This window comes from Salvelinus alpinus, chromosome 5 (assembly GCF_045679555.1).
Source record: "Salvelinus alpinus chromosome 5, SLU_Salpinus.1, whole genome shotgun sequence".
Lineage (NCBI taxonomy): Eukaryota > Metazoa > Chordata > Actinopteri > Salmoniformes > Salmonidae > Salvelinus > Salvelinus alpinus.
Genome location: NC_092090.1, coordinates 2,397,648 through 2,414,960, shown reverse-complemented (window position 1 = coordinate 2,414,960; position 17,313 = coordinate 2,397,648). Strand labels below are relative to the sequence as shown.

At 49.6% G+C, this 17,313-nt stretch overlaps 1 protein-coding gene across 1 annotated transcript in view; it reads right to left on the bottom strand.

Annotated features, from left to right (window-relative positions):
• LOC139575406 (Golgi apparatus protein 1-like) overlaps nt 1–9,298 on the bottom strand; it is a 105,579-nt gene extending 96,281 nt beyond the window's left edge. The window contains exon 1 of the mRNA XM_071400342.1: nt 8,740–9,298. Coding sequence (XP_071256443.1) covers nt 8,740–9,150 — 411 coding nt within the window. The 5' untranslated portion in view covers nt 9,151–9,298. The remainder of the gene's footprint in view (nt 1–8,739) is intronic.
• Nucleotides 9,299–17,313: the final 8,015 nt, after the last annotated feature.

Below are 17,313 nucleotides of genomic sequence, written 5' to 3'. Positions count from 1 at the left end.
ATCCTCAGATGACCTCTAGTAGAGATGATATTCTGAGTGACCGAGCACCACTATGTATCCTCAGATGACCTCTAGTAGAGATGATATTCTGAGTGACCGAGCACCACTATGTATCCTCAGATGACCTCTAGTAGAGATGATATTCTGAGTGACCGAGCACCACTATGTATCCTCAGATGACCTCTAGTAGAGATGATATTCTGAGTGACCGAGCACCACTATGTATCCTCAGATGACCTCTAGTAGAGATGATATTCTGAGTGACCGAGCACCACTATGTATCCTCAGATGACCTCTAGTAGAGATGATATTCTGAGTGACCGAGCACCACTATGTATCCTCAGATGACCTCTAGTAGAGATGATATTCTGAGTGACCGAGCACCACTATGTATCCTCAGATGACCTCTAGTAGAGATGATATTCTGAGTGACCGAGCACCACTATGTATCCTCAGATGACCTCTAGTAGAGATGATATTCTGAGTGACCGAGCACCACTATGTATCCTCAGATGACCTCTAGTAGAGATGATATTCTGAGTGACCGAGCACCACTATGTATCCTCAGATGACCTCTAGTAGAGATGATATTCTGAGTGACCGAGCACCACTATGTATCCTCAGATGACCTCTAGTAGAGATGATATTCTGAGTGACCGAGCACCACTATGTATCCTCAGATGACCTCTAGTAGAGATGATATTCTGAGTGACCGAGCACCACTATGTATCCTCAGATGACCTCTAGTAGAGATGATATTCTGAGTGACCGAGCACCACTATGTATCCTCAGATGACCTCTAGTAGAGATGATATTCTGAGTGACCGAGCACCACTATGTATCCTCAGATGACCTCTAGTAGAGATGATATTCTGAGTGACCGAGCACCACTATGTATCCTCAGATGACCTCTAGTAGAGATGATATTCTGAGTGACCGAGCACCACTATGTATCCTCAGATGACCTCTAGTAGAGATGATATTCTGAGTGACCGAGCACCACTATGTATCCTCAGATGACCTCTAGTAGAGATGATATTCTGAGTGACCGAGCACCACTATGTATCCTCAGATGACCTCTAGTAGAGATGATATTCTGAGTGACCGAGCACCACTATGTATCCTCAGATGACCTCTAGTAGAGATGATATTCTGAGTGACCGAGCACCACTATGTATCCTCAGATGACCTCTAGTAGAGATGATATTCTGAGTGACCGAGCACCACTATGTATCCTCAGATGACCTCTAGTAGAGATGATATTCTGAGTGACCGAGCACCACTATGTATCCTCAGATGACCTCTAGTAGAGATGATATTCTGAGTGACCGAGCACCACTATGTATCCTCAGATGACCTCTAGTAGAGATGATATTCTGAGTGACCGAGCACCACTATGTATCCTCAGATGACCTCTAGTAGAGATGATATTCTGAGTGACCGAGCACCACTATGTATCCTCAGATGACCTCTTTCCTCTTCTCTCCTAGATGCTCCAGATGTCCCCACGCTGCTCAGTCACTTCTTTAGAAAACCCAGCCATACAACAATCTTCAGATTCTTTCTCTGTCCTCCCCCTTTCTCTGTCCTCCCCCTCTCCTCTCTCTGTCCTCCCCCTCTCCTCTCTCTGTCCTCCACCTCTCCGTCCTCCCCCTCTCCTAATTGAAAGGCTGTTATGTGTGTCATCACTACCTTACAACAGCCCAGAGGAGCCAGTTCATGACATGAGTCACCAGCAGTCTCTCTCTCTCTCACTCAGAAACAAACAGGAATAGACAGGAAATCAAGATGGCCGATTTGAGCTAGTCAATGCCATGGAACCTGCTCAGAACCAATCCTAAGACTAACATGGTCAAAAAAATTGTAGACCTCCACAAGTCTGGTTCATCCTTGGGAGCAATTTCCAAACACCTGAAGGTACCACGTTCATCTGTACAAACAATAGTACGCAAGTATAAACACCATGGGACCACGCAGCCGTCATACCACTCAGGAAGGAGACACATTCTGTCTATTAGAGATGAATGTACTTTGGTGCGAAAAGTGCAAATCAATCCCAGAACAACAGCAAAGGACCTTGTGATGACGCTGGAGGAAACAGGTACAAAAGTATCTATATCCACAGTAAAACGAGTCCTATATCGACATAACCTGAAAGGCTGCACAGCAAGGAAGAAGCCACTGCTCCAAAACCGCCATAAAAAAAGCCAGACTACGGTTTGCAACTGCACATGGGGACAAAGATTGTACTTTTTGGAGAAATGTCCTCTGATCTGATGAAACAAAAATGGTATTGTTTGGCCATAATGACCATCAGTATGTTTGGAAGAAAAAGGGGGAAGCTTGCAAGCCGAAGAACACCATCCCAACCGCGAAGCACGGGGGTGGCAGCATCATGTTGTGGGGGTGCTTTGCTGCAGGAGGGACTGGTGCACTTCACAAAATAGATGGCATCATGAGGAAGGAAAATTATATGGATATATTGAAGCAACATCTCAAGACATCAGTCAGGAAGTTAAAGCTTGGTCGCAAATGGGTCTTCCAAATGGACAATGACCCCAAGCATACTGCCAAAGTTGTAGGCAAAATGGCATAAGGACAACAAAGTGAAGGTATTGGAGTGGCCATCACAAAGCCCTGACCTCAATTCTATAGAAAATGTGTGAGCAGAACTGAAAAAGCTTGTGCGAGCAAGGAGGCCTACAAACCTGACTCAGTTACACCAGCTCTGTCAGGAGGAATGGGCCAAAATTCACCCAACTTATAGTGGAACGCTTTTGGAAGGCTACCAGAAACAATTGACCCAAGTTAAACAATTTAAAGGCAATGCTACCAAATACTAATTGAGTGTATGTAAACTTCTGACCCCCTGGGAATGTGATGAAAGAAATAAAAGCTGAAATAAATCATTCTCTCTACTATTATTCTGACATTTCACATTCTTAAAATAAAGTGGTGATCCTAACTGACCTAAGACAGGGAATTTTAACTAGGATTAAATATCCGGAACTGTGAAAAACTGAGGTTAAATGTATTTGGCTAAGGTGTATAAATTAATTTGCATTCTTCTCATTACTCTTTAGGCTACTATATATATAGTCAGTATCAGAAGAGTGCCATCCTCCTGCATCTCATATCTGCCTGTAGTTACTGAACTCTGCCTGCTGGACCCACGAGGTAAACTGTCATTTCCAGGAATGCAGTGTCAGGCACTCCACCCCTCCAGTCACCTGTCTGCCACCTGTCTGCCACCTGACTGTCACCTGTCTGTCACCTGACTGTCACCTGACTGTCACCTGTCTGTCACCTGTCTGCAACCTGACTGTCACCTGACTGCCACCTGTCTGCCACCTGTCTGCCACCTGACTGTCACCTGTCTGCCACCTGACTGTCACCTGTCTGTCACCTGACTGTCACCTGTCCATAACCTGACTGTCACCTGTCCATAACCTGTAATACATTACATAGTGTGGAAGGGACTTTATCACCCACTGGAGACTTGAAGACAGAACCTCACCCAGAGAGCTGTCAGTGTGTTAAACACAGAACCTCACCCAGAGAGCTGTACATGTCAGTGTGTTAAACACAGAACCTCACCCAGAGAGCTGTACATGTCAGTGTGTTAAACACAGAACCTCACCCAGAGAGCTGTACATGTCAGTGTGTTAAACACAGAACCTCACCCAGAGAGCTGTACATGTCAGTGTGTTAAACACAGAACCTCACCCAGAGAGCTGTCAGTGTGTTAAACACAGAACCTCACCCAGAGAGCTGTACATGTCAGTGTGTTAAACACAGAACCTCACCCAGAGAGCTGTACATGTCAGTGTGTTAAACACAGAACCTCACCCAGAGAGCTGTACATGTCAGTGTGTTAAACACAGAACCTCACCCAGAGAGCTGTCAGTGTGTTAAACACAGAACCTCACCCAGAGAGCTGTCAGTGTGTTAAACACAGAACCTCACCCAGAGAGCTGTGCATGTCAGTGTGTTAAACACAGAACCTCACCCAGAGAGCTGTACATGTCAGTGTGTTAAACACAGAACCTCACCCAGACAGCATGTCAGTGTGACAGACAGAACCTCACCCAGAGAGCTGTACATGTCAGTGTGTTAAACACAGAACCTCACCCAGAGAGCTGTACATGTCAGTGTGTTAAACACAGAACCTCACCCAGAGAGCTGTACATGTCAGTGTGTTAAACACAGAACCTCACCCAGAGAGCTGTCAGTGTGTTAAACACAGAACCTCACCCAGAGAGCTGTCAGTGTGTTAGACACAGAACCTCACCCAGAGAGCTGTACATGTCAGTGTGTTAAACACAGAACCTCACCCAGAGAGCTGTACATGTCAGTGTGTTAAACACAGAACCTCACCCAGAGAGCTGTCAGTGTGTTAAACACAGAACCTCACCCAGAGAGCTGTACATGTCAGTGTGTTAAACACAGAACCTCACCCAGAGAGCATGTCAGTGTGTTAAACACAGAACCTCACCCAGAGAGCTGTACATGTCAGTGTGTTAAACACAGAACCTCACCCAGAGAGCTGTACATGTCAGTGTGTTAAACACAGAACCTCACCCAGACAGCTGTACATGTCAGTGTGTTAAACACAGAACCTCACCCAGAGAGCTGTACATGTCAGTGTGTTAAACACAGAACCTCACCCAGAGAGCATGTCAGTGTGTTAAACACAGAACCTCACCCAGAGAGCTGTACATGTCAGTGTGTTAAACACAGAACCTCACCCAGAGAGCTGTCAGTGTGTTAAACACAGAACCTCACCCAGAGAGCTGTCAGTGTGTTAAACACAGAACCTCACCCAGAGAGCTGTCAGTGTGTTAAACACAGAACCTCACCCAGAGAGCTGTACATGTCAGTGTGTTAAACACAGAACCTCACCCAGACAGCTGTACATGTCAGTGTGTTAAACACAGAACCTCACCCAGAGAGCTGTACATGTCAGTGTGTTAAACACAGAACCTCACCCAGACAGCTGTACATGTCAGTGTGTTAAACACAGAACCTCACCCAGAGAGCTGTACATGTCAGTGTGTTAAACACAGAACCTCACCCAGACAGCTGTACATGTCAGTGTGTTAAACACAGAACCTCACCCAGAGAGCTGTGCATGTCAGTGTGTTAAACACAGAACCTCACCCAGACAGCTGTACATGTCAGTGTGTTAAACACAGAACCTCACCCAGAGAGCTGTACATGTCAGTGTGTTAAACACAGAACCTCACCCAGAGAGCTGTCAGTGTGTTAAACACAGAACCTCACCCAGAGAGCTGTCAGTGTGTTAAACACAGAACCTCACCCAGAGAGCTGTACATGTCAGTGTGTTAAACACAGAACCTCACCCAGAGAGCTGTACATGTCAGTGTGTTAAACACAGAACCTCACCCAGAGAGCTGTCAGTGTGTTAAACACAGAACCTCACCCAGAGAGCTGTCAGTGTGTTAGACACAGAACCTCACCCAGAGAGCTGTACATGTCAGTGTGTTAAACACAGAACCTCACCCAGAGAGCTGTACATGTCAGTGTGTTAAACACAGAACCTCACCCAGAGAGCTGTCAGTGTGTTAAACACAGAACCTCACCCAGAGAGCTGTACATGTCAGTGTGTTAAACACAGAACCTCACCCAGAGAGCATGTCAGTGTGTTAAACACAGAACCTCACCCAGAGAGCTGTACATGTCAGTGTGTTAAACACAGAACCTCACCCAGAGAGCTGTACATGTCAGTGTGTTAAACACAGAACCTCACCCAGACAGCTGTACATGTCAGTGTGTTAAACACAGAACCTCACCCAGAGAGCTGTACATGTCAGTGTGTTAAACACAGAACCTCACCCAGAGAGCATGTCAGTGTGTTAAACACAGAACCTCACCCAGAGAGCTGTACATGTCAGTGTGTTAAACACAGAACCTCACCCAGAGAGCTGTCAGTGTGTTAAACACAGAACCTCACCCAGAGAGCTGTCAGTGTGTTAAACACAGAACCTCACCCAGAGAGCTGTCAGTGTGTTAAACACAGAACCTCACCCAGAGAGCTGTACATGTCAGTGTGTTAAACACAGAACCTCACCCAGACAGCTGTACATGTCAGTGTGTTAAACACAGAACCTCACCCAGAGAGCTGTACATGTCAGTGTGTTAAACACAGAACCTCACCCAGACAGCTGTACATGTCAGTGTGTTAAACACAGAACCTCACCCAGAGAGCTGTACATGTCAGTGTGTTAAACACAGAACCTCACCCAGACAGCTGTACATGTCAGTGTGTTAAACACAGAACCTCACCCAGAGAGCTGTGCATGTCAGTGTGTTAAACACAGAACCTCACCCAGACAGCTGTACATGTCAGTGTGTTAAACACAGAACCTCACCCAGAGAGCTGTACATGTCAGTGTGTTAAACACAGAACCTCACCCAGAGAGCTGTCAGTGTGTTAAACACAGAACCTCACCCAGAGAGCTGTCAGTGTGTTAAACACAGAACCTCACCCAGAGAGCTGTACATGTCAGTGTGTTAAACACAGAACCTCACCCAGACAGCTGTACATGTCAGTGTGTTAAACACAGAACCTCACCCAGACAGCTGTACATGTCAGTGTGTTAAACACAGAACCTCACCCAGACAGCTGTACATGACAGTGTGTTAAACACAGAACCTCACCCAGAGAGCTGTACATGACAGTGTGTTAAACACAGAACCTCACCCAGAGAGCTGTACATGACAGTGTGTTAAACACAGAACCTCACCCAGAGAGCTGTGCATGTCAGTGTGTTAAACACAGAACCTCACCCAGAGAGCTCTACATGTCAGTGTGTTAAACACAGAACCTCACCCAGAGAGCTCTACATGTCAGTGTGTTAAACACAGAACCTCACCCAGAGAGCATGTCAGTGTGTTAAACACAGAACCTCACCCAGAGAGCTGTGCATGTCAGTGTGTTAAACACAGAACCTCACCCAGAGAGCTGTACATGTCAGTGTGTTAAACACAGAACCTCACCCAGAGAGCTGTACATGTCAGTGTGTTAAACACAGAACCTCACCCAGAGAGCTGTACATGTCAGTGTGTTAAACACAGAACCTCACCCAGAGAGCTGTGCATGTCAGTGTGTTAAACACAGAACCTCACCCAGAGAGCTGTACATGTCAGTGTGTTAAACACAGAACCTCACCCAGAGAGCTGTGCATGTCAGTGTGTTAAACAAATCCTTTGAGCAAAATCCTAGAAATGCCATTTGTAGTTCTGGTAAGACAGCTGAAGTTGTACTCTACATAACTGATGTGTTAGGTAAAGTGTAGACATACCGTCTTTATAAAGCACATCAGTATGATATTTACAGCACAACGTGTTTTGTTACAGCTGAGCTGACTGAAGACCCGTCCGGCATCCGTAGTGATGGTTTCCACGGTAACATGTTTTTACAACTAAGTTGCAAGCTACCGTCCTAAGGCATTGTGAAACGAGTGTCTTATGAAACTCATTCCAGACACTGGCTCTTACTATGTTCACATAAGGTATTTGAAAAGAGAACTATCAGCTAGCTCGCTGGGTGATAGGATAGCGGCTATGTTATCTGTCTGCCGTCAGCTTGGTCACAAGGTCAGCGCAGGATTCAGACTACAACTGAATTATCTGACCATCTAGACGGGAGAAGTCCTCAACTTCAAAACGTTGTTCTCTCCATAGCAAAGCTATCTTAGTTTACCTCTCTGTACCCACTACTGGCCTTGTGTTATTGAATGAAATTGACACACCCGAGAAACAACCAGGTCAAAGATCCCCCCTCCAACGCAGATCTAATTAGTCTTCAGTCACGGCCCTGCGTGGATTAATGACCGAGACAAAATACCAGGCCAAAATCAGGAAGTGCACTTCTCTTTTAGCAATTTACACAGAAAATTTGACAAAAACACATTTAGTTGAATAACGGTGTAGATGCTGAATTTGTTGACAGAATGATGGCAACAACAACAAACCGTCATTCTGTTACCGAACTGCATCTACACTGTTCTTCAAGCAGGTTAAATATGTTGTGTGGAAATTATAGTCCTTGTGCATATAGTTACGATGTTAAACTTTGAAATCAATGGATTTTGTTATAAAAAATCTTGAGTGTGAGCGTCATTCCATAACAGTGGAATCAGCCGTATGCTTTCTAAAACGGTCGTACGTCATTCATTACCGTATTAGTCTGCTTACTGCAATGTATGCGTTTTTTTTGTCGTCATTAGAGACTAGTTTCAGTAATGAAATGACATTAATTGACTATGTACTATAAATAAAGCTCCACTCCGTGGACTGTTTCCTTCTGGAACGTTCTTTGATGATATACAGTGGAGATCAGAGGACACATCAGGCTTCTATAGCGGGGATGCATAGACATTGTTCAATTATTTGCCGCTGAAAACGGAGCTCTTCGCTTTGCATTGGGGGAAAAAACAGTGCATTTGTGCTTCATGTAGACTAATTAGCTTTTTGCTGTCACTGGAGAATCTGGAGCCATGTTCACTAGGAGAACAAGAAGACCCATCACCAATGATGTGGAATGAACACACACATCCTCTCCAGATGTGCCTACCTGACTGCTGTCGCATTAACATCCGACAGGCAATAGAAACACGCACGCACACGCACACACACACACACACACACACACACACACACAGGCAGGCACACTCGCGAATAAAACACGTCACCACCACCCAAATCCCGTTTTACCTCCTTTCTGTCCTGTAAACACTCCAGGACAGCTAAATTGTTGCTCCATGTGTGTTTGGGACAAAGCCGGGTCAAGTCGTCCCTGCAGGACTGCTCTTCGGCCAGCTTCCACCCGGTAGCCCTCCGAGGCTGCGTCATGGCCGCGACAGCAGGAACAACTGGGACGTTATTGACTGGACCGGGCGCTCCAATAATATTAACGGGAGCCGGAGGGTTTACTGGCTGATTACCCAGTCCGTTTCCATTGCCGCTAGGTGCTTTCAATCCTTGAAGGGTACACAGACAGAATGACACTGACATCAACAGTAAGAGTAGGTGAACACGTCCGCTCGCCGCCATCTTCGGGGAAATTGTAGCAGAGTATAGCGGCAGCGGAACGTCTGCGTGTGCGCTCAACGTTGGCTGGCCCATAGATATACGCTAACGGTATCTAGATCCGTAATATTCCCTAACAAAAATATTCTGACGACAAAATAAGACAACATAACATGCAGGAATGTCTATTTACTATATGGAAGTGTATGGTTTAGGATACAGCAATATTTCTTTGTGACATTAGCACAAGCCCTATCATATCTGTGTCTGCGCCGATCTACTATAGTGGATTGTGCTCTCTGTCTGTAATCTACCCCCTCCCATCTCTAGAATGTACCTAGATATACACTGAGCGGACAGAATATTAGGAACACCTCTTTTCATGATATAGTAGACTGGCCAGGTGAAAGCTAGGATCCCTTATTGATGTCACCTGTTAAATCCACTTCAATCAATTTAGATGAAGTGAAAGAGACCGGTTAAATAACGATTTTTAAGCCTTGAGACAATTGAAACATGTATTGTGTATGTGTGTCATTCAGAGGGTGAATGGGCCAGACAAAATATTTAAGTGCTTTTGAACGGGGTATTGTAGTTGGTGCCAGGAGCACCGGTTTGAATGTGTCAAGAACTGCAATGCTGCTGGGTTTTTCACACTCAACAGTTTCCCGTGTGTATCAAGAATGGTCCAACCAAAGGACATCCAGCCAACTTGACACAACTGTGGGGAAGCATTGGAGTCAACATGGGCCAGCATCCCTGTGGAACGCGTTCAACACCTTGTAGTCCATGCCCCGGTTAATGGAAGCTGTTCTGACAGCTAAGGGGGGGGGGGGGGGGGGTGCAACTCAATAGTAGGAAGGTGTTCCTAATGTTTTGGACACTGTGTAACCATCGTCTTGCTCTATCAAGGCCAGATGAACATCTTATGAATAGACACATGGATCTGAAGGCTATGCTGGATTTAATAATGAAGGGTATTTTGTCACCATATTCAGTGTCTCGACCCTATTCTTCTGAAGTTATTTGCAAATAAATTCTCCTTATGAATATATCAAATACTGTGCTATTGAAACCAACGCTATCAATTTGCATACAAATGAACAAAAATCTCTCTCTTTGAAGTCCAACCATGAAATAATATTGACATATGATAAAGTGAATTATTTCAGGTAGTCTAGACTAGTAGCCTTGTGTACCTCTGTGTGAACACTGTGCTCCAGGGGGAACTGAGGAGACAGGAGAGAACACTGTGCTCCAGGGGGAACTGAGGAGACAGGAGAGAACACTGTGCTCCAGGGGTGAACTGAGGAGACAGGAGAGAACACTGTGCTCCAGGGTGAACTGAGGAGACAGGAGAGAACACTGTGCTCCAGGGGGAACTGAGGAGACAGGAGAGAACACTGTGCTCCAGGGGGAACTGAGGAGACAGGAGAGAACACTGTGCTCCAGGGGTGAACTGAGGAGACAGGAGAGAACACTGTGCTCCAGGGGGAACTGAGGAGACAGGAGAGAACACTGTGCTCCAGGGGTGAACTGAGGAGACAGGAGAGAACACTGTGCTCCAGGGGGAACTGAGGAGACAGGAGAGAACACTGTGCTCCAGGGGTGAACTGAGGAGACAGGAGAGAACACTGTGCTCCAGGGGTGAACTGAGGAGACAGGAGAGAACACTGTGCTCCAGGGGGAACTAAGGAGACAGGAGAGAACACTGTGCTCCAGGGGTGAACTGAGGAGACAGGAGAGAACACTGTGCTCCAGGGGTGAACTGAGGAGACAGGAGAGAACACTGTGCTCCAGGGGGAACTGAGGAGACAGGAGAGAACACTGTGCTCCAGGGGTGAACTGAGGAGACAGGAGAGAACACTGTGCTCCAGGGTGAACTGAGGAGACAGGAGAGAACACTGTGCTCCAGGGGGAACTGAGGAGACAGGAGAGAACACTGTGCTCCAGGGGGAACTGAGGAGACAGGAGAGAACACTGTGCTCCAGGGGTGAACTGAGGAGACAGGAGAGAACACTGTGCTCCAGGGGGAACTGAGGAGACAGGAGAGAACACTGTGCTCCAGGGGTGAACTGAGGAGACAGGAGAGAACACTGTGCTCCAGGGGGAACTGAGGAGACAGGAGAGAACACTGTGCTCCAGGGGTGAACTGAGGAGACAGGAGAGAACACTGTGCTCCAGGGGGAACTGAGGAGACAGGAGAGAACACTGTGCTCCAGGGGTGAACTGAGGAGACAGGAGAGAACACTGTGCTCCAGGGGTGAACTGAGGAGACAGGAGAGAACACTGTGCTCCAGGGGGAACTGAGGAGACAGGAGAGAACACTGTGCTCCAGGGGTGAACTGAGGAGACAGGAGAGAACACTGTGCTCCAGGGGTGAACTGAGGAGACAGGAGAGAACACTGTGCTCCAGGGGGAACTGAGGAGACAGGAGAGAACACTGTGCTCCAGGGGTGAACTGAGGAGACAGGAGAGAACACTGTGCTCCAGGGTGAACTGAGGAGACAGGAGAGAACACTGTGCTCCAGGGGGAACTGAGGAGACAGGAGAGAACACTGTGCTCCAGGGTGAACTGAGGAGACAGGAGAGAACACTGTGCTCCAGGGTGAACTGAGGAGACAGGAGAGAACACTGTGCTCCAGGGGTGAACTGAGGAGACAGGAGAGAACACTGTGCTCCAGGGGTGAACTGAGGAGACAGGAGAGAACACTGTGTTCCAGGGTGAACTGAGGAGACAGGAGAGAACACTGTGCTCCAGGGTGAACTGAGGAGACAGGAGAGAACACTGTGCTCCAGGGTGAACTGAGGAGACAGGAGAGAACACTGTGCTCCAGGGGTGAACTGAGGAGACAGGAGAGAACACTGTGCTCCAGGGGTGAACTGAGGAGACAGGAGAGGACACTGTGCTCCAGGGGTGAACTGAGGAGACAGGAGAGGACACTGTGCTCCAGGGGTGAACTGAGGAGACAGGAGAGAACACTGTGCTCCAGGGGTGAACTGAGGAGACAGGAGAGAACACTGTGCTCCAGGGGTGAACTGAGGAGACAGGAGAGGACACTGTGCTCCAGGGGTGAACTGAGGAGACAGGAGAGAACACTGTGCTCCAGGGGTGAACTGAGGAGACAGGAGAGAACACTGTGTTCCAGGGGTGAACTGAGGAGACAGGAGAGGACACTGTGCTCCAGGGGTGAACTGAGGAGACAGGAGAGAACACTGTGTTCCAGGGTGAACTGAGGAGACAGGAGAGAACACTGTGCTCCAGGGTGAACTGAGGAGACAGGAGAGAACACTGTGCTCCAGGGTGAACTGAGGAGACAGGAGAGAACACTGTGCTCCAGGGGTGAACTGAGGAGACAGGAGAGAACACTGTGCTCCAGGGTGAACTGAGGAGACAGGAGAGAACACTGTGCTCCAGGGTGAACTGAGGAGACAGGAGAGAACACTGTGCTCCAGGGGGAACTGAGGAGACAGGAGAGAACACTGTGCTCCAGGGGGAACTGAGGAGACAGGAGAGAACACTGTGCTCCAGGGGGAACTGAGGAGACAGGAGAGAACACTGTGCTCCAGGGTGAACTGAGGAGACAGGAGAGAACACTGTGCTCCAGGGGTGAACTGAGGAGACAGGGGAGAACACTGTGCTCCAGGGTGAACTGAGGAGACGGGAGAGAACACTGTGCTCCAGGGTGAACTGAGGAGACAGGAGAGAACACTGTGCTCCAGGGTGAACTGAGGAGACAGGAGAGAACACTGTGCTCCAGGGTGAACTGAGGAGACGAGAGAGAACACTGTGCTCCAGGGTGAACTGAGGAGACGGGAGAGAACACTGTGCTCCAGGGTGAACTGAGGAGACAGGAGAGAACACTGTGCTCCAGGGTGAACTGAGGAGACAGGAGAGAACACTGTGCTCCAGGGTGAACTGAGGAGACAGGAGAGAACACTGTGCTCCAGGGTGAACTAAGGAGACAGGAGAGAACACTGTGCTCCAGGGGTGAACTGAGGAGACAGGAGAGAACACTGTGATCCAGGGTGAACTGAGGAGACAGGAGAGAACACTGTGCTACAGGGGGAACTGAGGAGACAGGAGAGAACACTGTGCTCCAGGGGGAACTGAGGAGACAGGAGAGAACACTGTGCTCCAGGGGGAACTGAGGAGACAGGAGAGAACACTGTGCTCCAGGGGGAACTGAGGAGACAGGAGAGAACACTGTGCTCCAGGGGTGAACTGAGGAGACAGGAGAGAACACTGTGCTCCAGGGGTGAACTGAGGAGACAGGAGAGAACACTGTGCTCCAGGGGGAACTGAGGAGACAGGAGAGAACACTGTGCTCCAGGGGTGAACTGAGGAGACAGGAGAGAACACTGTGCTCCAGGGTGAACTGAGGAGACAGGAGAGAACACTGTGCTCCAGGGGGAACTGAGGAGACAGGAGAGAACACTGTGCTCCAGGGTGAACTGAGGAGACAGGAGAGAACACTGTGCTCCAGGGTGAACTGAGGAGACAGGAGAGAACACTGTGCTCCAGGGGTGAACTGAGGAGACAGGAGAGAACACTGTGCTCCAGGGGTGAACTGAGGAGACAGGAGAGAACACTGTGTTCCAGGGTGAACTGAGGAGACAGGAGAGAACACTGTGCTCCAGGGTGAACTGAGGAGACAGGAGAGAACACTGTGCTCCAGGGTGAACTGAGGAGACAGGAGAGAACACTGTGCTCCAGGGGTGAACTGAGGAGACAGGAGAGAACACTGTGCTCCAGGGGTGAACTGAGGAGACAGGAGAGGACACTGTGCTCCAGGGGTGAACTGAGGAGACAGGAGAGGACACTGTGCTCCAGGGGTGAACTGAGGAGACAGGAGAGAACACTGTGCTCCAGGGGTGAACTGAGGAGACAGGAGAGAACACTGTGCTCCAGGGGTGAACTGAGGAGACAGGAGAGGACACTGTGCTCCAGGGGTGAACTGAGGAGACAGGAGAGAACACTGTGCTCCAGGGGTGAACTGAGGAGACAGGAGAGAACACTGTGTTCCAGGGGTGAACTGAGGAGACAGGAGAGGACACTGTGCTCCAGGGGTGAACTGAGGAGACAGGAGAGAACACTGTGTTCCAGGGTGAACTGAGGAGACAGGAGAGAACACTGTGCTCCAGGGTGAACTGAGGAGACAGGAGAGAACACTGTGCTCCAGGGTGAACTGAGGAGACAGGAGAGAACACTGTGCTCCAGGGGTGAACTGAGGAGACAGGAGAGAACACTGTGCTCCAGGGTGAACTGAGGAGACAGGAGAGAACACTGTGCTCCAGGGTGAACTGAGGAGACAGGAGAGAACACTGTGCTCCAGGGGGAACTGAGGAGACAGGAGAGAACACTGTGCTCCAGGGGGAACTGAGGAGACAGGAGAGAACACTGTGCTCCAGGGGGAACTGAGGAGACAGGAGAGAACACTGTGCTCCAGGGGTGAACTGAGGAGACAGGAGAGAACACTGTGCTCCAGGGGGAACTGAGGAGACAGGAGAGAACACTGTGCTCCAGGGGTGAACTGAGGAGACAGGAGAGAACACTGTGCTCCAGGGGTGAACTGAGGAGACAGGAGAGAACACTGTGCTCCAGGGGGAACTGAGGAGACAGGAGAGAACACTGTGCTCCAGGGGTGAACTGAGGAGACAGGAGAGAACACTGTGCTCCAGGGTGAACTGAGGAGACAGGAGAGAACACTGTGCTCCAGGGGGAACTGAGGAGACAGGAGAGAACACTGTGCTCCAGGGGGAACTGAGGAGACAGGAGAGAACACTGTGCTCCAGGGGTGAACTGAGGAGACAGGAGAGAACACTGTGCTCCAGGGGGAACTGAGGAGACAGGAGAGAACACTGTGCTCCAGGGGTGAACTGAGGAGACAGGAGAGAACACTGTGCTCCAGGGGGAACTGAGGAGACAGGAGAGAACACTGTGCTCCAGGGGTGAACTGAGGAGACAGGAGAGAACACTGTGCTCCAGGGGGAACTGAGGAGACAGGAGAGAACACTGTGCTCCAGGGGTGAACTGAGGAGACAGGAGAGAACACTGTGCTCCAGGGGTGAACTGAGGAGACAGGAGAGAACACTGTGCTCCAGGGGGAACTGAGGAGACAGGAGAGAACACTGTGCTCCAGGGGTGAACTGAGGAGACAGGAGAGAACACTGTGCTCCAGGGGTGAACTGAGGAGACAGGAGAGAACACTGTGCTCCAGGGGGAACTGAGGAGACAGGAGAGAACACTGTGCTCCAGGGGTGAACTGAGGAGACAGGAGAGAACACTGTGCTCCAGGGTGAACTGAGGAGACAGGAGAGAACACTGTGCTCCAGGGGGAACTGAGGAGACAGGAGAGAACACTGTGCTCCAGGGTGAACTGAGGAGACAGGAGAGAACACTGTGCTCCAGGGTGAACTGAGGAGACAGGAGAGAACACTGTGCTCCAGGGGTGAACTGAGGAGACAGGAGAGAACACTGTGCTCCAGGGGTGAACTGAGGAGACAGGAGAGAACACTGTGTTCCAGGGTGAACTGAGGAGACAGGAGAGAACACTGTGCTCCAGGGTGAACTGAGGAGACAGGAGAGAACACTGTGCTCCAGGGTGAACTGAGGAGACAGGAGAGAACACTGTGCTCCAGGGTGAACTGAGGAGACAGGAGAGAACACTGTGCTCCAGGGGTGAACTGAGGAGACAGGAGAGAACACTGTGCTCCAGGGGTGAACTGAGGAGACAGGAGAGGACACTGTGCTCCAGGGGTGAACTGAGGAGACAGGAGAGGACACTGTGCTCCAGGGGTGAACTGAGGAGACAGGAGAGAACACTGTGCTCCAGGGGTGAACTGAGGAGACAGGAGAGAACACTGTGCTCCAGGGGTGAACTGAGGAGACAGGAGAGGACACTGTGCTCCAGGGGTGAACTGAGGAGACAGGAGAGAACACTGTGCTCCAGGGGTGAACTGAGGAGACAGGAGAGAACACTGTGTTCCAGGGGTGAACTGAGGAGACAGGAGAGGACACTGTGCTCCAGGGGTGAACTGAGGAGACAGGAGAGAACACTGTGTTCCAGGGTGAACTGAGGAGACAGGAGAGAACACTGTGCTCCAGGGTGAACTGAGGAGACAGGAGAGAACACTGTGCTCCAGGGTGAACTGAGGAGACAGGAGAGAACACTGTGCTCCAGGGGTGAACTGAGGAGACAGGAGAGAACACTGTGCTCCAGGGTGAACTGAGGAGACAGGAGAGAACACTGTGCTCCAGGGTGAACTGAGGAGACAGGAGAGAACACTTTGCTCCAGGGGGAACTGAGGAGACAGGAGAGAACACTGTGCTCCAGGGGGAACTGAGGAGACAGGAGAGAACACTGTGCTCCAGGGGGAACTGAGGAGACAGGAGAGAACACTGTGCTCCAGGGTGAACTGAGGAGACAGGAGAGAACACTGTGCTCCAGGGGTGAACTGAGGAGACAGGGGAGAACACTGTGCTCCAGGGTGAACTGAGGAGACGGGAGAGAACACTGTGCTCCAGGGTGAACTGAGGAGACAGGAGAGAACACTGTGCTCCAGGGTGAACTGAGGAGACAGGAGAGAACACTGTGCTCCAGGGTGAACTGAGGAGACGAGAGAGAACACTGTGCTCCAGGGTGAACTGAGGAGACGGGAGAGAACACTGTGCTCCAGGGTGAACTGAGGAGACAGGAGAGAACACTGTGCTCCAGGGTGAACTGAGGAGACAGGAGAGAACACTGTGCTCCAGGGTGAACTGAGGAGACAGGAGAGAACACTGTGCTCCAGGGTGAACTGAGGAGACAGGAGAGAACACTGTGCTCCAGGGGGAACTGAGGAGACAGGAGAGAACACTGTGCTCCAGGGGGAACTGAGGAGACAGGAGAGAGCACTGTGCTCCAGGGTGAACTGAGGAGACAGGAGAGAACACTGTGCTCCAGGGTGAACTAAGGAGACAACACTGTCTGACCTTTGAGAGAGGCTGCAGACAGGATGTCTCTGGTTCAACCACTTTAATGTTTCTGTCTGTCTGGACCCAGGAACTACTGTATGACTGAGTCTGGGATTGCATCCAAAATGACACCCTATTCTCTAAATAGTGCACTACGTTTGAACAGAGTAGTGCACTATAAAGGGAATAGGGTGCCATTTGGGACTCCATCTGGAAATATAAGAAGGGCTTCACCGCCTGTCAATCACATTCTACTTTATTTTTCTCTAAAGTGTATTGAGGCTTAAATGCACTTTTTTTTG